This window comes from Erithacus rubecula (assembly GCF_903797595.1).
Source record: "Erithacus rubecula genome assembly, chromosome: 6".
NCBI lineage: Eukaryota > Metazoa > Chordata > Aves > Passeriformes > Muscicapidae > Erithacus > Erithacus rubecula.
In genome coordinates, this window is record NC_136688.1 from 49,438,306 (window position 1) to 49,463,247 (window position 24,942).

Below are 24,942 nucleotides of genomic sequence, written 5' to 3' on the forward strand. Positions count from 1 at the left end.
CATAATTATTGAGATTTAGCACCTTTTAAAAGATTAATTTGGAATGAGAAAAACGTCTCAAAAATGCATTTTCTTTCCACAATTTCATAATATCCTTGCACTGTTATTCCTGGTGAATTATAACCCATATATCTAGTAGCATTTTTGTATTCTTGTCTGTTTTGGTAGGTGATTCAATATGCCTCACTCTGATCTCTTTCAGCCCCCTTTGTTTTCCTCCTGATCAGTGTCCTGTGTCATATCCATTCTTTTGGTTTTCATCATTAAAATGACATTTTTCATCTTCTGCTCCACTGCACTGTCGGGGACTTGCCACTTCTTTTACCCTCCCTTTCTGTTCTTACTCATGGGAAATGAAAAAATGAATCAGATCAAAATTCCTGCCATAGTTACCTACAAATGCTGCATATGAAATTTGGTTTGGAAAAGTGAGGTTTTGTGGCAGCATGGAGACACCTTGGTGTTCTTGTAATGATTAAGAGAAAATGGAACATTTATGTCCTTGAGTAACGGAATTTCATGGCAAATTCTCTCCTTGAGTAAAGTTATTTCATGGCAAATTCTCAGCCACTGGAGTGGAGGGGTCTGTGGCACTTGGCTGGAGACCTGTTATTTTGTTTCTGGAGACACTTGTGATTAAATGAACGTAAGAGAAGAGTTTGTAAAACCGCATCTGCAATTTCTCCATGAAAAAGGGAACTCAGCCCTTCTGATGAGGATCTTTCAGGTGCTGCTCTCTGTCTGAAGTGCCCCACAGAAGGTGATGCCCTGGGGAACAGATCTGCCCTGGCAGATAGATCCACTGCCCCTTTTATCTGGGTTCAGGCTTATTCTCTGCCTTTGTCTCTTTTTAACAGGGTTCAATCTCATAAAACCTCAGTGACTACAATCTTACAAACAGGTTGTCTGATGCCACAACAGAACTCTGTTGGCTGTTTTCAGTATCTCCAACTCCAAAACTGGATCATTTCCTCCTGGTGTGAAAACTGAAGTAAAAAATGGAGACACTACCACAAAGAAAATTTGAATCTATTGTGAAAACACCAATCATCATTCTGTCCTCGTGCTTCAGATCTTTTCTATGGTTCTCTCAATAAATCTAAACTTATTGCAACAAAATTAAACCCCAAATCCCTGGAATCAATTATTTATTCTAATATTTCAATTTTTTTAAAGAAGAATTAATCTAGTATAGTATATCTGTAGTAGTATAGTATATCTATACCATATAGATAGTATATATATAGTATATATAGTGTATATAGTATATATAGTATATAGTATAGTATATCTGTAAATCTGAGAAAATTTTAGTAAATTATTGAAACTTTTTCTCATGCTCATAGGAAATTAGCAAGTTTACTGTCAGTTTTTCTAATTAAGGAGAAATTTAAATCAATACATTAAAGCTGAAGAATTTTTACAGCTATTTTGATTGATTCAGTTGAAGTTCATTACAGGGTAATATATTGTTCTGGGACAGAATTCATTACAGAAAAATGTTATAAGGTTATAGGCTATTTTACAAAAAAACCCCCTGTACTAATTGTCTGAAAAGACTGGGTTTAATCTGTGTATTAGTGCACATAAACTGAGAAAAGACTTAAGTGAAGCATAGAAGCAGACTTTGAAACTGCAGTACTATGAAAGAATATAATAGAACAGGATATTAAATAATCAGAGATATAATATCTAGAAGAAATGTAATTTTGTGTAATTGCCAAAGTAGCACTTTAGGTCAAATAATGAACAATATTATAAAAGGATTAGTCTGACACTGTGTTCCAGTTCATAAATGACACAATTTACTGTTCCATAGCTTACATATTTTCTTAGGTGAGATAACAGTTAATTTTCACCTCTCCCATACAAATCCTTATATTCATTCACCAGAGAAATTAATGTCTTGCCTTAGGGATTGTCTAAATTTTGTAAACCTGAATGAGTCAACAGTGAGGTTTTTTTTCACATCTGTTTTCTATGTTGGTGTTTCAAAGGGGGAAATAACATCTCTTCTGGATCTCCAAGTCAATTTACTGCAGGTCACATCCTGCCATAAGTAGCTCTTGGCCTTTGGAAACCTCATTGTGTGTGTTTATTATCGACTTCCTGGAATTATTTGCAGCCTGCCCTACCTCTCACACTCACTGTGAGCAAGTTTGGGAGCATAAAATTTCAGTTTTGTACTGAAATGAGCACCACTTTGGAGCTATGCCATGCCTTACCTGTGTGATATTATTTGCTGCCATTATTCTCCATGGTGCAACAGACCCTGGAGGAACTGCAGGGGCTTGATGCCCAATCTCCCAAAGGGCACAGCCAGTACCTGCACACATCAATAATGGTCAAAATTTTATAGTATACTTGAAGGAAATGGAGAGCAATGGGAGTTATTCATGCCAAGTGCATTGAATCTGTGGCTCCATGATTGAAGACACTTATGTGGAAAATGAACAGCTCTGTAGTCCTGGTTCATAGTTAGTTGCCAGGTAACTGCTTTCAGAGAATCAGCAGAAAAAGTATATTTTCTTAATACCCATTGAGTTGATCATTATTTTAGCTTTACAAGGAGCTAGTTTATATTTCCAAGTGATCCCATTGATTAGTACCACATACTGCACTAAGCAAGGTCTTCCCCCATACATGAGCTGTCAAGAGTCAGTATTTTAAGTATAGGATATGTGAACATGACTTAAAATAATCATTAAATATGTATTGCTGTATTCTACCTCTTACCAAGCAGGAACCTGGGAAGAAAATCCACAGGATTTCCCTTTCTCTCCTTTTTGTTTTTCTCCTCCTCTTGTTTTGCTCTCTTTCTTTCCCTCTTGTCCCAGTTGTACAATCCATAATGGTGAAATGGTGAGAAACAGAAAAATTGCTGGAGGAAATGCCAAAAGTACAGGTAAAAATAAAATACATTTTCACAGACTCAGGAGTAAAGGCTACAGATAGCCAGACTTTCCTTAGGCTTTAGAAAATTCACTTTCAGAAATACCAAGCTACAGAAAGGGCAGCTGTGGAATGTAACAGTCATAAAGGCATAAAAAATTGTGTCAAGTAGATGAGTAATAGAGGAAGAGCTCACATCACTGGTTTTTGAGTAATTTTCTGTTTTCATTCAATATGCAGAACCCTGTCTGGTGAAGTCAAGACTGTGGATAAACATTTTTTTTTCTCTTGCTTACTTTCAACAGGCTGATGAGAAGTCATCCTCCCACACACAGAGGCCATGAGCTGTGAACCAGTTTTCTCTGGAGCTTACAGAGAAAGAAAGACTCTTTTAGACAGCAATCCAGGAGCTTTAGTCATTAACTTTTGCTGGACCAATGCCCCTCAGAATAAATCCATGTTCTATTGAATGAAGGGAAAAAACAATCCCAAAATATATCCACTGGTGTCTTTTATTAAGTTATGCAAAATACAGTATTAATTATGACACTGCATGCATTTTAGACAATATAAATGCAAGCCTACAGAAAATGTGACAAAGAAACCCTCAATTACTTTTGAGGTAGTATACAAGAAAAAATAGGAAAGCAGAAACACAGTGGATTAAAAGAACAAAATATTTGTATCACTTTGTGCATACATTAGTCACTCATAAATACATTTGTATGAAATAACTTAAGATACAATTCCATTCTTGTTAAAAAATATACTTCTTCAAATTCACCATTCTTGTTTGTTTTGATTTCACATGACATTTTATGGTATTTTATCAGGTGGGTTTATTTTTTTTTTTTGTCACTGCCTTCATGATTTTACCCTTTTCCTCCAAGAATTTAGGCACAGATGGCCTCATGCACAAAAATAAATAAGAAACCTGCTTGAAGGGAAAAGAATTCTGCTCAAATAGCTTAGGATAGTCTAATAAATACATTTTTGTTTATAAAAATATTTCAGGTTTATAAAAGAGGGGAGGGGACCATCTCCCATGTGGAAAGGATGTCAAGTGAAAAGTGCTGTATAACCTTTTTGAAGAGATTCCGTTTTAAACATATAGTACCATTATGAATATATATTTTATAATAATCCCGTTTCTTAGAACCTCATTGTTCTCCAGAAGTACCAAACACTCTTCTGCTCCTCGTGTTTGCTGTCCTGTTGCCCTTGGTGCCTAGTTGAGCAGGGTTCCGTAGAGCTGTGCTTTTGTCAGGCTGTCCTTGCGGCTCAGACCTGTGCTGCCAGTCCGCTGGAACTGCGGCTGCTTGCCGTGAGCCCCCACATGGCTCCCCTGGTCCATGGAAGACTGGTGGATTTCTGGAGCCTCCACTGAACTCTGGTTGAGTGACTCAGCTGAGCTGTTGGGGCTCACGTCCACGTATTCTCTTTTCAACACCGGGCTGTTCTCGATGTTTTTGCTACTGCATAACTGGACGGCGATCCTTTCGTTTTTTTGGTCTCTTGATTCTTTTGTTTTGTAAGTGGGCAATTTGTCCTGTTTACAGCTTGGGCTGATGTCAATGTTCAGGCCACTGTCTGTTCTCAGGAAGCAAGAATCCACAAGTCTGCTTTGGCAGATGTCGTCTCCCTCTGAGCAGCTGTCTGCTTTGTAACTGGCATAGATGGGGCTTGCTCGACTGTCCCCCTTCTTGATGGGGCTGCTGTAGTACTGCTCTGAGAAACTGCAGGGTGACAGCCTGCCAGCGTTCCTGTAGGAGTAGGCTCCAATGTCCTCCACGCTCAACTGCCTCCATCGCCCGGGCAAGTCTTCCTCCGAAAGGTGGGTGCTCCTGCACTCGTTCCTCATTTTCTGGTTTGCTAAAGCCTGCTGTGGTGCTATGGCTGAGAAGTGGAAAGGTTCGTTTGCATACGGAGGCAGAGACCTGGTGAAGGCGGGCGAGTTCTCGTTGTCATCAGCCAGCTCCATGTGCTGGGCGGGCTTGGGCTTGGCAAACCTGGGGCTGCCCTGGGGCTCGTAACCCGCCGGTGACTTCCTCTCAAACAGCTCGTCCCGGTTGCTCATGTAGATGGCTTGCTGGGAGGCCGTCAGGGTGTTGGCCTGGGCGTTCTCCTTCTCCTCAGACGTGACGCTGAAGCTGGAGTAGGAGCTGGAGGTCGGCAGGGAGGTGATGTACTCCGGGAAGGCCTCGTGGGAGAAGCTGGAGTGGAAGCCGTCCTCCTCGACAGTGCTGTCGGTGGAGTTCTGGGAGCGCAGGAACGCCGCGTCCTTGCCCTGCGCGTCCGCGCTCGGCCGCCGCTCCCGCCGCCGCTCCTCGGGGCAGTAAAGGGCCGTGTCGCTGCAGTAGATGTCAGACTTGTACTGGGCCCTTTGTCCCACCTTTCCAGCAGAGTCCTGGAAGTTGAGGTCCCTGGTGGATGGGCTTGACAAGTGCGAGGACAAGCTGTTGGGGTCGGGCTTCTCCAGCACTTTGGCAATGACGCAGGTGGGTATGGTGTCGGCGTAGGACGTGTGGCACAGGGGGACAGACAGGCTGCACCCGTGTTTTTCCAGGTGGATGCTGACTCTTTCCTGGAAGTCGGTGGGCAACTGCAACACAAAGAGATGGCAAGAAAGAAGAAAAGGGTACATGTCAATAGAGGTGCCAGAGAGTGCTGTTTGTGGCATTACAAAGCTCTCCATACCAGGTTCTTTGGCCAATGTGATGGCCACAATCTTTGTGCATTTCTGGAAACAAATGTAATCAAATTACTTTTGTTTGTTTACTTAACACTTGTACATCCTCATCTGCTTTCCATCACAGATAACACTGTGAAACTGAAGTTTCCTTCCAAATTAATTCAGGTTGGATAGGAATGAACATAGAATTGCTCAGGTCAGAAGAGGTCTCTATGCTCATCAAGTCCAGCCATTAACCCAGCACTTCCAGGTTTATAATACTGATCTAAATAAAGTACGTACTAAACAACAATCTTAAAAAGGCAGATAGGGAATTACATCCTACAACACTTCCCAGAGAGTGTGCTTGGGTGTGAGCTGCAGGTGGTGTGGGTGTGCAGAGGTCTCTGCAGGGGTGAGGAAGGAGGAAGAGATCAGTTCGATTCTGTTCTTCTTTTGCCTCTCCTCAAGCTCATCTTGCTTACAACCCCAGCCAAATTGGTTCCTGCCCTCCAGCCTCACCTTTGATAAACAATGCTGTTTGAAGATGCAGAAAAGCTGACTGACACTGATAGAAGTGGTGCTGGCTGTTGTGACAGGATTATTCCTGTGCTAGGAAGAAGCAGATCAAGCTGGCTTCTCTGCCCCTTCAGTCAGACACTGCTTGTCAGATCAGCCATCCACATAAGCCTCAGCATGTCCTAACAAACTGACAGAAATAAGATTGAGACCTGCATTCACGTTGTGATTCCTGTGACAGAATGAATCAATAAGTCTGTTATGTATCAGAAATCATGTAGTTTTTTTTTAGAAAGTCAGGATCAGGGGGCTGATCCTGATGGATGGTGGTTCCACCTGCCATTCTGTCATGTGGACCAGAAGAGAGAGTTGACATTTCTTGGTGAAGCCTACTCAGGTGAAACCTACCAAGCACGGTTTCCTGTCAAATTTTAGCTGCCTTGCTCACTTCAGATCTCTATCAATGATCAGCCAGCAATATGAGAGAGGTTGTCTCTCAGTATTTCCTGCTGGAAATCAGAATTCATGTTTGGTCTAAGTTTTGAGTTTGTGATTGTGATAGCTCCTTTGATATTCATGTTGATTTATGCCACCTGGGAATTTATCCCTTCAGTGCTGGGCTGAACTCTGATTTACTCAGCACTTTCTTTCTATAACCAGAAGTCAAGTTGCTCTTTATAAAATAATCAGTGGTTAACCTTATGACCTTAGCAGTCTCACTTTCTCCTTAATTTTTTTTCTCTAGAGGAGAGAACACTACAAATACCTGTAGTTGTTCCCCTCCTTTTTATTTTTGGCAAAGGAAATTTAAGGTGTCTGCTCCTTGTCATGGCCTCACATTTTGTCAGATATGGAGATCCTCTTTTAGCTTAATTGGGAAGTTTTAAAAACTGGTTTAATCCCCAAACCTCACTGTTCAAAATATGGCATGTAGTAAAATGGCATTCTTGTTATTTCTAGTAGGATGAGTGTTTTTTCAACCAACAGACCTTCCAGGATATTTTGGATTAATCATTATGTTGCTAATTAACTCATATGTCTTGCATTGGAAATAAATGATATTGCCAGTCTGCTGGCAGACAGCAACATTAGTCATAGTAAGCACAGATGCAACAAAGATTGAATAAATAGGTTGTAAAATAGGCCTGGTGTAAATTGCCACAGAAATGAGGGAAAAAATACAGTTAATTTAATGTGAAAATGCTGTATGGGGCAGCTCTTATTTTAGTGTTGTGTAGCACCACTGTTTGATCTATTTTATGTAAGTTATTAAGATTATGGAATGTGTTAAAAATAACATTATTTTGTGGGCATTGCACTGGAAATGGGAATTACTAAAATGATACTGCTATCACATTACTATATTGTACTACAGTTCAGCTTTCTGGATAACATACAATAGTTTATCAGGCAATATTTGCATTTGTAAGGAATTTATTGGCTGTGACAGCACATTCACACGTGTTAAATTAATAAATGCTTGGACTTAGGAGTGGAGGCTGCCTATTTAACTGAGTCTGGGAATGACAGTCTGGGAAATTCTGGGAGATCTCACATTTGTGATAGTTCTCTGCAAATAAACAATTAAATGCTTTTAAGGTCCTAATTAGAACAGGTAGAGTGCTTTCAAATGTGAGTAATGTCATGATAATTCCTCGATAAAATTTGCCAAGGGAAGTCAGTTAACAGGAAAAATAACAGGACCAAGATAATGGTTAATTTGGAAGTTCTTTCTCTGTTCCATGAAATCATTGCCTGTTGGGCAGAAGAATCCTGCTGCATCTTTATTAACCAGGGTTGTTCAGTGCTCTGAAGCCATCTACTGACTTAGGGATGGTTTGTACATTCCAAATTTAATTTTGCAATATTCCATTGCAGAATTGGACAGGAGAGGTCGTTTGGGGGGATGCTGAGGTCAGCATCATGCTGATGGGACTGGTGAAGGAAAGGCTGTTCTCTGTAACCTTCACTGAAACAACATCTGTGCTATTGCTTTGTGCAATCCTGCATCCCTAAAGGACTGTCTTGTTTACTAATACAATATTTACCTCCCCTTTCAGGAGCCTGTTTCTCCAGCCTCGTTTCCTTGGAAGCAAGGATTATTAATTAAAGTTTACACCTTGGAAATCAATCATTCGGTGCTCTGGTTTCTTTAGAGAAAGATATTTGTTCTGGCAGTCCATTTTAAAACTCGGGTTTGGAAACTAGCTGGGCTGGAAAATAGCTTCAGGAGGAAAATTGATTATATCAGAATCTCTGACGCCTGTAACTTGTCATTTCCCTGCTCTCACCCCACTGCTCCTGCATGGCATTTTGCATTCTGGAGCTCACAGCACTTCAGTGTTGCCAAAACCTTTGTTTTACAGGCAATCAGAGCAGCCCATTTACTGATAGGAGAGGTTTGGGGAAAGATTCCCCTCAAGCTCCACCACAGGCTGGGATTTTTGTCAGCACCACCCTTGGCTGCACAAACACCAGCAGGTGCACCAGGCTTAAAGGAGGGTGGGAGAGGAATAAAAGCCTTGAGGGCAAACAAACCCTGGAATTGATACATGCAAAATAACCTGTTTTCCATACAATATTTATGCCATTGAACAAGTTTGGCCACATTACCTCTGAAAGTTTATGTGCCCTGTCATAGTTCTTGCTGCACTGGAGAAGCTGAGCAGCCAAATTGCAGTCCTTCCTGTAGAGCTCCTGGAAAAAAAACCAAAAAATAACCCCTGAAGTCTGCAAAAACTTGTGGCTTTCAGCCTTTCTCCCATGCCATGATCAGTCTTTTCAAAATGCACTTTGGGGGAGATTTGGAGCATGCTTTCATTTCTAAACAAATGAAGATGCTTTGTTGTTTCTTGCACAATCCAGAGATATTTTCCCCTTTGCTCTGTGAGGGCTGATAAAATTACTAAGAATAAACTTTTGAGACCTGTTACAACAGAACAGTAATCTGCATTTCAGATTATGGATACTTACCATTAAGAACTGAATTTTATACTGTTACCATGCATGGTACAGTGAAGGTTAAAAAATCATGATCTTTTAAGGAAAAAAGAAAATTTTTACTGGGTATTATCCAGACCAGCACTAAAACACTTCTTTAGAAAGTGCTAAAATAATCTTATGAGATTGTGGGAGAAATTCTTTACAGAAATATACATTGTGTTGTTTTTTAAAAGGGAGACTCTTTTTCCTTTTGATATTTCTTGATGGTTCCTGGCTCCTTTAATATCTTGCAGAATGCAGCTATAGAAATATATTAAATCTCACTGCAAATATTTGATACTGAAGTACAGAATATTTTCACTGGGCAAGAAATTACCATGAGAATTCCACACAGGGAAGGAGAGAATTTGAGCAAGCTTCTTATACTATCTTTGTACTGAATGGCTCCCACAGCCTATTTAATGGGAAAATTCAGCACACAGATTTGCCCTTCACCTAAATTTAATTTAACACACATGGCTGTGTAACTGTATCCTTCAACCAGTATCTCTGGCTCCCTAAAGGTAAGAGTTGTATTTTTTTTCTTTTCCTTATCTAGTTGCATTTACACCAAGGTTGGCTTCAGAAGTTGACTTTATAGGTGGGCAGAGATTAAATGGGCAAAGCATAAAAGTGCTAAGGGCACTGGGCTGTGCTAATCTCTAAAAATTAGTATGTGTTTATTGACAAAAGGTGTGGAATACTGATATAACTTGGATTTTCTCTGATATTAATGCTATAATTTTATTGCATGCCTATTTTTATGGCTCCATTAATTCTCTTAAAAACTGATAAAGAAATTTTATGTGAAAAGAATATTTCCTTAAAATACCATTTTAAAGTATTCTGCAATAAGAGATGCAGCAAGATGTTCTTGTGGGATGGGGATGATTGTCTTGTGAACATTAGTTCATATTTCTTCATATTCAAGGATATTTAGACACTTTTGCTTTGCATTTTTTTTCTCTGTCTTTGTGAGATTTCATAGATGCCCCTTCTGCCTCAAATCTGCTGGGGAAAAATTCATTTATGTGGGTCTTAAATTTTATATTAGAACACACTGTTTTCACTCCTGAAAAAGAACCCAAGAATCCAATTTAGCAGTAAAATCTGTTGCATGTGATTCTGATGCATGCACATTACACCCAATATATATTGCTGCACAATGTACAGCACAGACAGGTACCCCAAGGCCCATGTGGCATTTCCAGGCACACAGAAATGATCTCTCCAGAGCCTAATCCTTTCTCCAAAGGCTGTGTGCCTCTCCTTCTGTGCAGGTGTTGTCATGGAGAGCACAAAAAGCATCTCTGACTCTTTATTTTTAGCAGCTTTAAAAATTACTACAGAAGAATTACATGTGAGCTACATGTGCCACGTGTACTTTGTTCTCAACCTACTGGGCCAAGCCATGTGACTTTCTCTCCTTCAGTGTTTGCCTGAATGGAAACCAGCCATATCTGTGGCAACTAGAACAGTAACTGGCAATTAATGCCAGAAGTGTTTCCCACAGTTTAAAATATGTTTTTGTATCAAAAGCGTCATTTTCCATTTCTGTCAGAAGAGAGAGGGGAAAGTATAATTGAAGAAAGAAATATTGCTGAGACAAAAACATTCTTCCCATGTAGGATTCATCAGTTTATCACTTCTGTACTTAGTAAGTATAATATTAGGGTTGTTTCACAGTCCTTTATTTTAAAATTTGGAATATAACCTTTGATAACCTAATGATACTACACATAATCATAGATTATCCTGAGCCAGAAGGGACCCCCAAGGATCATCAAGCCCAGGTCCTGGCCCTGCACAGCACCATCCCCAAGAGTCACACCAGTTCCAAGCATTGTGCAAACACTTGAGCTCTCTCAGGTTTGGGCTGTGACCACTGCCCTGGGGAGCTGTTCCAGCCCAACCACCCTCTGGCAGAAGAACCTTTTCTGATATCCAACCTAACTTAATTTAATGCCATTTTCTCAAGTCCTGCAAGGGCAGAATTTGTCCCTGAATCCACCCCCAGTCTGAATAAGCAGTACTGTTATTTGAGGCATCTAAATATGAATAAGGCTCTGAATACCGAGAACTCTTCAAATGTGGGTTCAAACCTGACTCCATTAAGTAATATAAATGCATACTTAAAGGGAAAGTTCTGCAATTTTTTCCCACCTCTGTTCTAACTCAGAAATAATTCCACTGATTTCAGCTGAATTAGTCTGGAAGTGTATCTGTGCTTCCAAAACCTGGATGGAGCCCACTACTTTTACCACACTCCATTACTCATAGCTGTTAGAGTTATTAAGTAACTCTGCTTTCAACTCAACTTCTCTAAAAGTGAGGGGTCAGACTGGGACCTTTTTGTTTCAGCTGGAAAGCTGTTAATTGCACAGGCAGGGTTTACATCAACAGGCATTTTAATGAGATCAAATGCTCCCAGCTATGATTAAGAGTTCATGTGAAATATGGGAAGATTGAACATAAGATGCTGGAAAATAAGTGCTAACAGAAGCATGTCTTCTGTGGATGAATTTTTTATTAAATGTGGAAGGAAAGGCACAATAATGAACTAAATGCCTACAATATTCCTCTCTTTGCTGTCTTTGTAGGTTTGTCTCAGGAAGGTTTTAATGAGCTTGTTGCCAGCTGCACTACCTATGCCATTTTTTAGCATTTAATGAGATGGAGGGTGACAATTGCCAGAGATGTTCCCTGTTTTGTCCCACACAGAGACAGGTACATTTTTACACTGGACAGCTGCAGGAAATGTAGGGCTCTACACTGCCTAAAATCCTTCTGGTGACTGCCTACTCCACACATGAAACAGCTCTGTCACTGTGCTTGCACCAGTTTGCTGAACTGATGGCAAAATCAATGAGGGAATATTGCCATTTCTTTGAAATTTTTTTTATCAGTTTCAAGCTAGACATAAGGAAAATAAGATCAATGAAAAGTCTCACCACAACTTCATAGCATAAAGAGAGCTGGATTTACAAAATGATGGGAACAAGCCAACATAAATTTTAACTGTTTAGCTGACAATTTAAACATAAAATATTATTTTTTAATTTCATGGTAAGTGCAAGACCTAATTTGTTTCTGAATATATTCTCAAAATGAATACAGTTGCATAGTAAATACTTACATTGTCTTCTGACAACTTATCTATAGTCACCTTGGCTTCTATTAAGTGATTATTGAGTGCAATTATTTCATGGCTCAGAGCCCGTTTTTCCTCTTCATAATGTTGACCCTGTGTAGAAAATGGAGTAGTCAGTGTTTTTTTCTACTGCCAGGATATTTCAGATAAAGGCCCACAGGCTGATGTCATTCTCATATCCAAAGAAAAGCACAGCAGAACAACATTTCTTTTTTCTTTCTTCCCTCCTCCTCCCTTATTTATTTTTTCCATTATTTTGCTGTTTGTACTTAGGAGGTGAGGTAAAGCCCTTTAGAAACATGGAGGTCAGACTGAGCTCACATTGGGAACCTTCCCAAAAGCTCTAGTTAGCCTTTTGCTAACAGTGCAGAAGCACTGCATGGAGCACCAGTCAACACATCCCTTCCCAGTCACAGGACAGGGTGTCTGACATGGAAGGGAATGGAGCTGCTCTTTTACTGCAAGCATGTTTCACTTATGCTATTATTTCCCATCCTCATGAGGAAGGAAGAACAATATTTAAAAAGAAAAGCAGTTGTGTTTGAGCCAATTTCATCTTAGCTGTTGACTGTTCTAGCTGATTTAAAAGCCCTGATTAAGGTTGTTCATTTCTCAAGGTGAATGTTTACCTGACTGCAGAGTTAACACTCATTAGCAGTACATAACCCACTGTGGCATATCAGGAAAACAGAATGATTCAAATTTCTTCCTGCCCACTAATTTAATCTTGTTACCAGAAGGATGTAACTCTTTATAATAAACTCAAAGGAATCAGTAGAAAGAATGAAATGCCACTGGCTCTCCCCACATTTTATCTCATTTTGATACTCCATGTTTATTGTACTGCCTCTCATATAAAACATCATTGTGTACCAGTCATTTATAACCCTGCCTCCAACCTTACACTGGTTTTAAAAGGTGTGTTAGCTTCTGAGTGCTCTGAGATCAAGGCATCTTCTGAGCACTCAGAGCTGCAACAAAGTTTGAAAATTATCTTGAGGGTCTTTTAAAAAAGGTGCATTGCTGTAAGAGCAGAAAGTGGGGTAGACCCTAATATACCTCTGTTTGGCTTAGTGAACTCAATCCAGTGACAAATTCACAGTCTCAGTGGTGCTGAGAAATAGGACAAGAAGCAACAGGTGGAAACTGGAACATGAGAAGTTCTCCTGAATACAAGGAAGGAATTCTGTACTGTGAGGGTGGCTGAGCAATGGAGCAGGGTGCCCAGAGAGGCTGAGGAGATATGGAAAATCTCCCTGGACACAATTCTGAGTACAGTGCTCCAGAGTATCCTATTTGGGCAGGAAGATTGGACTAGATCTCCAAGTGGATCTAGTGGATCCACTTCACTACCTCAACCATTCTGTAATTCTGTGAATGCCACTTCCCGTTTTTAGTTGTGAAGGACTGAAATTTCCCAAATGTCATATTGCCAGGGTCACACAAAAATCTTCTATCGACACACACTGACATTGTCAGCTAATTGACAGCAATGGGAATTGGGTGTTTTGAAGTCCAAATGAGTATCAAGGTTAATTATCCAGCTGCAAAGCACCAGCCTGTATTAAAGGAGGGTGATTAAATTGGAAGTGGCAGCTCTCATCCTAAGCTGCTATTTAAAGAAAAACACCTTCTCAAATGGTCTAAGCAAGCCCACAGCTTGCTTTAAACTGTGCAGAAATGATTGAAGTGCCTTTGTGGAGGTCTGGACTGGCCTATTTTAGTGCCAGTTTTCTATAGATGTCTGTTCCCTGCTGCTGCCAGCCCTCTGTCCTGACAGTCCAGCTGTGTCTGGAGGCTGCTTCAGGCTTGGCACCTCTCCCCTGCTTGTTCCCATTGCTCAGGCATTCCTGCCTGGGGACCACCTCACCGAGGCCAAAGTGCAGTTTGAGAGCTTGCAGGGCTCCCACCTTGCTGATTTCAACCAGACACAGGGCTGTGTTTTTTAATTAGGCAGATCAACGTGGTTTTATATGAGACCCTTAACTCTCATTGATTTTATAGGGAACTAAACAACCAGCACTTTGCAAACCTCCTGGCCATCTGTGCACCTCTAAAAATCTGTCTCCTTTGAGGCTGTGACTGAAGATTACATTTTCAGAGGTATTTAGCTGTGTAATGAGGTAGACAAGTGACTACCTAAGTACCAGCAAAAAATATGTCCCCTTGATTTTCTAAGTCATTTCATGCTTTTGAAGGATCCAGGTCCACTGAGTGCAGACATAATCTTCCAAATAACCATTTGTATGGAAGATTTTATCAGCCCTTGTATGACAAGTTGTCATGCCAGCACAGCTGATTTGTAGGACTCTGTTGCTCTAAATCTCTCTGATCTCAGTAACTATTGCCCTTGCCCAGCCAAATTGAACTTAACTCATTCTATTTTGCAGCTCAGGAGAGAATATCTGATTTACAAGAATCACAGATAAGTCCTTGAGAATATCAAGGATTTACAGTTTTCAGGAGAGAAACTAATAAAAGGCAGCAGATTCAGGCATTGGAAGCACTACTTCCCTCTGCATTTGAGTAATGCTGAATCTGGCTGAATTATGATTTGAATTTATTTCACTTATGATAACACGGATGAATGGATGATGTTTCCCAGATTTTGTATCTGCTCAGGTGTGGCTTTAAAAGATATTCTGCATCTGTTGAACTGAAAAACTTAGCTCAAATTCATACTATGCAGGCCAGCAGGTGGATACCAAAGTAACGAACACCTCAGTAGTGCTGTGGAGAAGAGGGAGTAAGAAGGAAAGGCCAGTTCCAATATTCTCCACCATTACTGCTTCACATCTTTCTCTTGAAATCAGTATCCTTGACATGAGCAAAGAGTCTGTTTCAGTGTGGCAAAAGAAGGTGGGCAGGACACTGAAATGCTGTGGCATATTTGCCACACACTGTGGTCCATCTTTGGAAGCTCAGGGCTTCAGCCAGATGTTCTGGTGGTGCAATGGAGGCAACAAGAGGACAAAAGCTTAATCCTGACACCACCTATGGGAGAGCAGTGCAGCTGGGAGAGACAGTGTGGTGTTGGATCAATGCATTAGAAGGACTGCAGGTCACTGGGGGCTGCACCTTTGAGCACTCCAGCTGCAGCCAAGCAACCATATTTTCAGCATCAGATTGTCAGAGAGGCATAAAAGGAGGATGGGAATCATAATATCAATGCTATGATCATGAGTTACAAATATAAATGCTTGTTTTACTTGTAACCCTTTTGGCAGATCCCTCTATTTCTGGTAGCTTACAGAATCCTAGTCCTCCTACTCTTCCACAAGGCTGCTGACCCCTCCTCCCTCTTTTGGCACTGCTTTCTGCTCTGCAGGTGCTGGTACCACATCTCTCAAAGCTGGTAGTGAATTAAATCAGTGGTGATATTGATATGCAATAGCTTGCAGCTGGGCTGAGGGTTCCTGAAGTCCACTCCAAAATTCCAGAGCTGCAGACTGCAGTGGCTGAGTGGCTGGTGGGTCCTTGTTCAGAAATCTTTGTTGAGTCAGCTCTGTGCATCTTCTGCCCCCCTCATCCCTTGACACAGAGCCAGCACAAATCCAGAGAATGCAGCTCTGTAGTGTCTGACTAACAGAAGAGAAGTGCAGTCATGTGCCCACATCTGAGTCAGACCAAATTTGTTCTGCTGGGTGACTCCAGCAGCCACAGCACCTAGGCTGAGGTGCAAGGCTGCCCCTTGCTCCTGTCCTGGATTCAGTATGACCCTCAGTGCTTCCTTATCAGATCTGAGGAAGGGACTGAATATCTGTTCTTCACAAAGGAACCAAAATTTATAATAAAATACATAATCTCTGTCTGGAACATTGGAGCAAATTCATTACAATTTGTATCTATCATAGTGAAAACATCCCTCATATATTTATAGATCTGCAAAAAATAAGTTGATGCTTTAAAAGGGTTTGTTGCCATCTAGTCCTTACATCTGAAATCTGTGATAAAGGTGGGGTGAAAAGAATTTTGGTAGGTTGATTCAGCATGAAATAATTAATAGAAAAGTGTATTTTTAAAAGCTGCAAAAGCTGGATGAAAAGATCTGCTTATCTTGCACATTAGTGGATCCATAAAGGTTCCTACTCTAATCCTTCAGCAGAAATGGGCAGGCTAAAAGCTCTCTCTCTCTCTGGTAATGTTTCAGTCTCCCTTCATTGCTTTCCAGCAGCTGGAGGGTGTCCTACCATAAGGCAGTGTCAGCCTATTAGTCCAGGCTTGGCTGCTCCCTGTCATCCCTCTGTCCTGTGGGAGCTCTGATGTGTTGAGACCTTTGGAAAGCAGCCTCAGATCTGCAAATGGGAAGTGCTGGTCTTGGAAATGTCAGACTTTCCAAACATGGCAAAGTAAATCTTGATGTTCCTGCAAGGAGTGTTTCTGTGGACAGGATTTCAATGCTACAGTGACAATAATTGAATGGTAGTACTGACCAGCAAGGTATTGCTGGCCAGCAGCATTCCTTTGAAAATACTCCTTAAAAAGTAATGCCCAAATGACAGACAGAAAGAGAGGGAGAGACTTTCTCTGTTTAAAATACCACCAGAGTGATACTGGTATCCCATCCTGAATGCCTTAACAGAGGTTTACTATGTTTTTGGATGAGGAATGCAGGCAGAACTTTGTTCCCTTTTTTTTCTACTACTCTACTTGTCCAGGAGGAACACAACACTCTGACAGGAGAAGTTCCCCACCTTTGTGGACCAGTGTGACTCTGGTAACTCAGTGCTTGTGTCCTGGACCAGCAGTCCCAATCTTTTACTGCTTATGCCTTAAGGTATCTGCTAAGAAAATGCAGGGGGTTGCTCTCTGTGGATTGTAGTCAGCAAACAAGTACTGACTATACAAGTGGGGATATGCTGTCAAAACAAAGTCTGTATGTTTTATGGTGATATTTTATAACCTCATTGAAATAATGAAGAACTCAACTGAGCAACTGGGGATGACAAACTGGGAGGAGTGGCTGGTACAGCAGTGGGTGGTGCTGCCCTCCCCAGGGACCTCACAGGAGAAATGGCCTGAGAGGAATTCATGAAGGAGAGGGGAAAAAATCCTGCACCTGCAGAGGAACAACCCCTTGTGTGCATGGGGCCACCCGGCACACACTGCAGCATTTCAGAAAAGGGCTGGGATGTGCTGGTGGAAACCAAGTGGAGCCCAAGCCACCAGCGTGTTTCCTTTCTGCAAAGAAAGCCAAAGGTAACCTGGGCTGCTCTGGGCACTGCTGCCAGCAAGCTGAGGGAGATGATTCTTCCCTTCTACACTGATGGGGACACTCTCAGAGCACTGTGTCCAGTTCCTCAGTAAAGGTGGATAAGAACATTCTGGAGAGAGTCTAGGAAATGGCCAGGAAGATGATTTAAGATGATTTATTTGCTCTGTTCTCTCTGACTGAGAGAGATGGGACTGTTTAGCCTGGAGAAAACTCAGGTTTGAGTGGAATCTCATCAAATGTGGGTAAATATGCAAAGGGAGGTGCAACAGGACAGGATGCAATGGGCACAGTACCTGTGGCACAGCACATGAAACTCAAGCAGTGCCAGCTGAACATAGAAAACTATTTCACTGTTGAGGGTGACTGAGCACTGAAAAAGGTTGCCCAGAGATACTGTGAAGTTTCCACTACTGGAGATATAAAAAAACTGTGTGGACCTGGTCCTTGATGACCTGCTTTGAGCAGGGAGTTTGAAGCAGATGATGCCCAGGTGTCTCTTCAAACCTCAACCACTCTGTCCTTCTGTGAGTTTTGTGATGTACAGCTACCACATCTCACTGGACTGCTGTGATAACTGGGGTGGTTATGATATTACACCTTAAATTATTGTTATTAGCAAATGCTGATATTTGCATATAAGTAAATGATCTTGTTATGGAGAGATGATGTAATAAATAATTAATAAATCTCTAGGCCCTAATAAAATTGAGAACAAGTATGCATGGACTATGGTACAAGTTCACTTATGTTTTTCCCTGGTATTCCATCAAGACTTCAAACAGACCCCAGATTTGACTTGCTGAATGTGAATACATGTCTTCTGGAGTCAGTGATGCAACATCTAGTTATTACTGATAATTACAGCAATCATGGAGGACATGAGTGTGTTATCTACCACGAAGAAAGGGCCCCCAGATGCCGTGTGCATTCTCAGTGATAGTTCACTTCAATGATGAGTGAGGATGAATTTGTTTTATAGCATCTGTCAGTACATATCTCATATTCCGGTGAGAAATTAATAAAAACAGCTATTCTTTGTGGAATGGAAGATTGGGAGATTATGCAATGGTCTCTCCCACCAGGTTTGGAAAATTTTCACTGTTGCAGAGGTTACTAATGTGGATTATTTCAAGCTTAGGTGCACTCTTCCTCCCAGGCAGTTGTGTCATGGTCTCAGCTGAGCAAGGCAATATTCAAACCAAGGGACCTCTTATCTTCCAAGCAGAGTCTTAAATAGAAACATATGTGGTGGTGGGCCTGGCTAGGCTGGGGTTACAGCCAACAGGGTAAAGAAAACAAGAATGGGAAATGTAGTGGAAATAAAACCTTTTTTCCTCTTGTAACTCTGAAAGTTAACAGCTGCTCTATTTACAGTACTTCCCTGCAGACCACATGCATAACTTGTTTTATCAGTTGGCTCATAAAGAACAAAGATGATTTAGATTTGCAGGAATTGCTGGATATTCTCTGCACTAATTCCTGATTTTAAGCATGTTAATTTCTGCTCTGCAGATCTTCATGTTTTTATTGCAGATGACGTGCCTGTGCCTCTTTATGGATGCTCTGTGTGAGTTTATCTGCCAGGGAAGAGCAGTGGATATCCCCTACTCACACTCACTTGCACCCATGGGCAGAAACTGTAATAAAAAGACTGAACTGACAGGATCAGAAGAGCAAATAATAATGAAAGACTTTTCACTGAATAATGAGGCTGTATCAACTGATACCAGTTCATGACATGGTCCTTGGGATGCAGGATTTGGTGCTGATAATTGTGGCATGAAAGCAACATTTAATACACATTAAATTTTTAGTTTTTCTTCTTTTCATAACAATCTTATTTTGGTTTACCAGTAAAATGAGTATCCAAAGGAGCTGTTCACTCACAGATTCACTGAACCCACAAGTCGATTTAAGAATGTACATCCTTACAAGCAAAAGAGGAAAAGAGCCAAATGCTTAGCAGATTTATGAGGTAATTCTTTATCAAGTTACAAACAAAACTGCAAGAATGTGTAGGGATGTATGCAAAGGCTGTGGCAGCATCCTGATTACACTTCATCATCTGCCACTCTCATCTTTTTTCCCACTGCAGTAATCCCCAGGACACCCATCCTTGTCTCAATACCTCTTCAAAATGCTAAAAGAGCCTGGCTTTCAGGATTGCTGCTACATTATGGTAAGGAGCAATGACTAATTCATTATATTTATCCTACAGAATATTAGATATTTATTTAAAGTGATTTTCTGTTGCCAAGCTGCCAAGGTTGCAGGCAAGGCTGCATTCTTCAGAGACAAATGTATGGCACTGTGGATTTGAAAATACCCATTTTGCTAGGCAGGTCAGAGAAAATATGTTGTTGATGTGTCTTTTGCCTTAGGCTTTACCTACTGCAAAAATCTATGTCATGTTGGAGTTCTTCCACATAAAGAAGATAGTGGCAAGAGCATTATTCCAATGTGACAGGCCTTTCTTATGATGAACACATGGGATAAAAGGAAGTGACAGATGTATGACTCTTGGGTTGGCTCAGGAAGAGACTGGATTGTCTGTCCTTGCCCACAGCTTAATTTTTGGGTTTTTTTAAAATAATTTTTAAACTACTCCTAGGAGCTCAGCAAAATAATTTAAAAGAATTACTTGGCCATAGTGAAATGAAAGGAATGGAGACTTCAGTTGAGCTAGTGGCAAGGAGCAAAACATACTGCAAAAAGAAAAAGAAGTTGTGTGAATGGGTAGAAAAGGAGAAGTTCCAATGCTGCAGGCCACAAAAGGAAGGCTCTCCAGCCTTGTAGCTTGAAGCTGCCACTCTGACTGACACTCAAACTTTCCAGCCACAAAGGCTCCTCTGTGGAAATGGAGAAATTGCTGGAGACTAGATACTACTTAAATGAGCTACTTAGATGGTCTAGAAAGAGGAGCTGGCATTTTTTCTAGGAGTAAAGAAGTAAAATGGTCTAGGAGGAAAAATGTCATATTCTGAACTTTGGAATCTTCATTCATATTAATTGCAGATTATTTTAATATGCAAGTGAATTCTAATTAGAGTTGACTACTTAAACAAGGATAAATTCCCAACCAAATAAAAATAGTAAGGGCTAGATTATTTACTGTACTTTACACTTTAATAATTTGTTCTGCTATAGGAAATTTGAAATTCACATTTCCTGTCACCTTTTGACACTTTCTTTTAATAATTAGTAGTGTAGAAGAAAACTTAAAGTCCCTCCTTTCCCCCTGTGACTACAAAAATAGTTTATCTAAATACTCTCTTGGGAGCTGAAGTACTTCTCTCTCAGAAAATTCTTCACTGATACATCACAGTCCTGTGGCAAGGATGACTTTTCCTGTCTGGGCTCATCCCTGCCCTTGAGGGCACAGAATCCATTCCTGCAGTGAAGACCTGTGATGAGCTGAGTTTGTGCCCAAGCCAGCCCAGCTCAATGCCAAACCTGCTATTAGGATTATTTCTGCATTATTGTTGTAGCTTAGGCTTCTCTCTCCTCACTACTCCTCATCTTGGGCTCTTCCTCTTGTGGATTTGGATCTTTCTAAATATGTCCAAGTCCAATGTGTGCATGTATTTATGTTCTGTCCCCCTTGTGTCTTCTATCTGTTTAATATATATTGAAACATCTGCTGGGATATTGATTGGGAAGATTTGGTAAGCTGTCTGAAAAATTGTAAGTGTACAGGGGATGAACATAATGTACTTGTGTATTTTCTGAGTGAATCAGCCTCTCATTTTTTAAAATTAAAATATATCTCTGCTATTTACTTTGTAAAATTTCATGTTGGATAAAGGTGCTTTTTGGTGTTTCTCCCCTCACCCCAATCAAGCCCAGATCCTTGACAATATTCTGAGAAAATCCCTATAAGCTCTTCTCAAGGCAAAGCAGGGGAGATCCATTAAAATAAAGTACTCTGTTCAAATATCCAGCTCTGCTAAATAGTGTCTTTTTGGCAGCATCCCAATTCAAACTGCCATAGCCAAGTGTAATGGCTACATTAAATAACTATTACAAAAAGAAAAAAAAAATATATAGGAAAGGAAATAGCCACTATGCAAATTCCTTGAAGGAAGACAGAATTTTGATTCCAACCCTGCTATCAGGTTACTCAAATCTTTGTCTCTAAATGCAGTTAGGGGGGTTGTTGTTGTAGTTATTTTCAATATGAATTTAGTTGTAACTCTCTGGAATTGCTGAGGAGCCCTGCAGGGAGGGACAGGGGGGATGTGGCAGAGCTGGAGTGGTGCTTGCTGCAGGTTGTGGCCATGGGAGGCTTTGCTGGGTAGAGCCACCTTTGATCCCCACGATGGGGACACTGCTTGTGCTCACTGGTGCTGGAGGAGAAGAAAGAAAGGCTGCAGAATGGACTAGGAAATGATGTAGAATGGATGAGGAAAGGTGCAGAATGGATTAGGAAAGGTGCAGAATGGAGTAGGAAAGGTGCCAAATGGACTAGGAAAGGTGCAGAATGGATTAGGAAAAGTGCAGAATGGACTAGGAAAGGCTGCAGAATGGATTAGGAAAGGTGCAGAATGGACTAAGAAAGGTGCAGAATGGACGAGGAAAGGTGCAGAATGGACTAGGAAAGGCTGCAGAATGGATTAGGAAAGGTGCAGAATGGACTAGGAAAGGTGCAGAATGGACGAGGAAAGGTGCAGAATGGACTAGGAAAGGCTGCAGAATGGATTAGGAAAGGTGCAGAATGGGCTGGGAAAGGTGCAGAATGGACTAGGAAAGGTGCAGAATGAATTAGGAAAGGTGCAGAATGGACTAGGAAAGGTGCAGAATGGATTAGGAAAGGCTGCAGAATGGATTAGGAAAGGTGCAGAATGGACTAGGAAAGGCTGCAGAATGGATTGCTTGCTGTAACGGATTAAGTTTTACTATAAGGGAAGTGCAACACTTCCTTCCCATCTGACTGCTGGGATCAAATCCAAGGAAAATTAAAGATAGATGTATTTTTATGAACAAGCAGAGAGGAAACTCACTGCAGTGTGTTTCTTGTGTTACTATTTAGGATGGTCATTTTAGCTGTTGCCTCCAGAGTTCGTATGGATGGGGGAAACTACCTTTTAAAAAAGTCACAACTTTTGTTCCATGTCATAAGATCAGCTGTCCTGAATCAGCACTCCTCTGCTCTGTGCCATTTCAGAGCCCTGCTGAAATCTCATTCATCTTCTTAAATGTCCTGAGTTATACTGTAACTCCACAATCTTTTTTTCTTCAGTAGTGAATCTGGTTTAAAAGACCTTTGCTGTCACATAACAGTTCATGGCCCCATCAGCTGTGCTGGCACAACTTTGGCCACCCTGAAAGCCAGACTGACCCTTCAAAATTGAAAAGCCCTTGTTTGGGAAAGAGGTATTTTAAACTGTTTTTTCCATTAAGAAAAGTATCCTCAGTATTTCTCCATGGCATTCAGAGGTCTGGCTCACAGCTGACATCCCAAGATCAGTTTTCTTTTGCCCTGGAGCCTGGCAAAAATTTGAACACTGTGATTTCTTAATTCCATTTATTTTTGCTATTCATATATTTCCCAATAATATTAAGTCTCTAAGGTATTATTTTCACAGCAGATTAGAAATATTAATATCCTCTTGAGAAGAGGATAAATAAACCTTTCCTTATTTTTATGTCAGAGGTGTCATTGTCCAGGTCTAAGCCACATTCCTGCCTTCATTCAATCAGCACAGAGATTTCTTCAAAGCATGAAATTCCTCATTTTATGGTGATTTTTGTTTTGCAGGAGCAGCTCTCCAATGGTGCCTGCTTCTCTCCACAGGCTGATTAGGTGTTGAGGATAATAATGCTTCAGACATACACATGCAAGATAGACATCTAGCAGGTAAGTATCTAAAAATGGGTAAAATGGAGCTTACTTTGAGTAACTCACTCAATGACACACAAATCATGTTTGGCAGAGGCAAGGACTGAATCCATATCTCCCAAGACATAAATCTGGTAATTCCTGGGAAGCTGTAACTGTCCCCAGGGAAGAGCAGCATGAAGAGATTTTGCAACTATTGTGAATCTAGCTGAGAAAGGCTTTCAGTAAGTTCATTGTAATGACCTGTTTGATAGGAAAACCTCAAGAAATGAAGAATATGCTGCTTCCCTGGGTACCAGGAGCTCTATGACTCTGCTTCTGTTAACAGTTTCCCCCCTTTGAACAGGTCTGGATCCTGAGTGTGCTTCTTGCTTTGCCTGATTAAATGCTGTGTGATATTTAGATTTTTCTGTCTGTGAAGACATTCATATTAGTCAGTTTTCTTTCCTGACTACACTAAACACATGAGCTACCTGAGTCTTGCTGAGGCAGCTTCTCTACTTCTCAGTCTTTCCAATTTTCAGACAACTTGAATGATATCACAAACCCTCTAAAAGTTGTCAATATCAGAACTTCAGCCACTCTCTTCAAACTGGACTCTCTTTTGTTATGAAACTGTGGAGAATTTATCATTCAGCTCAGTTCTCTTTTCTCATGGTTACACAAACACTGTTGTTATTTTTGTCATGGCTTGCTGCTGGGTGCTCATGTGGGGTTGTCCAACCAGCCTGACTTCCAGAGCCAGTGACCTTTCCTGAGTCCCTCCTTTCCACAGCACAACCCATTCCCTTTACTTCTTCCTTCCCACTTTTTGCATCATGGTCTGCAAAGCACCCTCACGGATTTTATGCTTTTAAATGTCTGTGGATAAACATATTTTGACTGAATGTGAACATGTTATGGAAGGCACTGGTCATTTGAATTGATTTGCTTATCAACATTTAACAACATTGCTAATATTTTTAATCTCATTTTATCAGCAATAATTTTATGTTTACTTTTAGGACACTGTTGAAAACATTGGTTTGTGCTGAGACCTGTACCAATCACTGAGCTGTCCTGATCCAGCCCTCTGAACAAGACTCTTTTAAATGGAAATACCACAGTGCCTGCTACTTTTTGAGGTGATTTTTACTGCAACCCTTCTGCTAACTGCTTTTGATGTTGTATTACGTTTATTTAGTAATCACAATCATATGAAGTGGTACTTGTCAATTCTTGCTATCCAAATATATCTACTCAATTGCCTTTACAAAAGGAATTGGTGTTAATTTAATATTTTTTCATAAAAATATGTTGCTTTCCATCACTTGCACTCTTCTGATTTAATTTTCCAGTAGCTAAACAACATAAACAGTGACTTTGTGTTTTCTACAGCCTTGCCCCATTCTATGCTTGACCTCTTGGATGTTGGTACAGTTGGTTCAGAATTATCTCTACATTCAGAGTCTTATTTAAAATTAGCATCAGCTTAACACATTAGAATGTATTTCTAATTTAGTTTAGAGTAGGAAGCTAGGAATCTGTTCAGCTGGTTCTTTTATGAATCTTAGGTGGAAATTTATGTAGGCTCCTGTTTTTTATGAGAAGGATTTTGCAAGTGTTTGCTAAGACACATTGCTGAACATTGTCTGCAGTTTCCACTGAATTTGGAAGTTGGGCTGCAATCTATA

General features: G+C 40.7%; 1 protein-coding gene and 1 long non-coding RNA gene across 6 annotated transcripts in view; one reads left to right on the forward strand and one right to left on the reverse strand.

Annotated features, from left to right (window-relative positions):
• Positions 1 to 3,386: 3,386 nt before the first annotated feature.
• Positions 3,387 to 24,942, reverse strand: part of BEGAIN (brain enriched guanylate kinase associated) — a gene marked incomplete at its 5' end in the record, with an annotated part of 145,855 nt that continues 124,299 nt past the window's right edge. For all 4 annotated transcript variants that reach the window (XM_079308174.1, XM_079308176.1, XM_079308175.1 and 1 more), the window contains 3 exons: positions 3,387 to 5,494; positions 8,696 to 8,779; positions 12,201 to 12,308. In XM_079308174.1, the coding sequence (XP_079164300.1) occupies positions 4,121 to 5,494; positions 8,696 to 8,779; positions 12,201 to 12,308 (1,566 nt within the window). In that variant the 3' untranslated portion in view covers positions 3,387 to 4,120. The remainder of the gene's footprint in view (positions 5,495 to 8,695; positions 8,780 to 12,200; positions 12,309 to 24,942) is intronic.
• Positions 19,525 to 24,412, forward strand: LOC306803178. 2 transcript variants are annotated; one of them, XR_013774569.1, is made up of 3 exons: positions 19,525 to 19,609; positions 23,189 to 23,287; positions 24,274 to 24,412. It is a non-coding gene; the product is annotated as an uncharacterized lncRNA (long non-coding RNA). The 2 variants fall into 2 exon arrangements; XR_013774570.1 differs by having other exon boundaries at positions 23,195 to 23,287.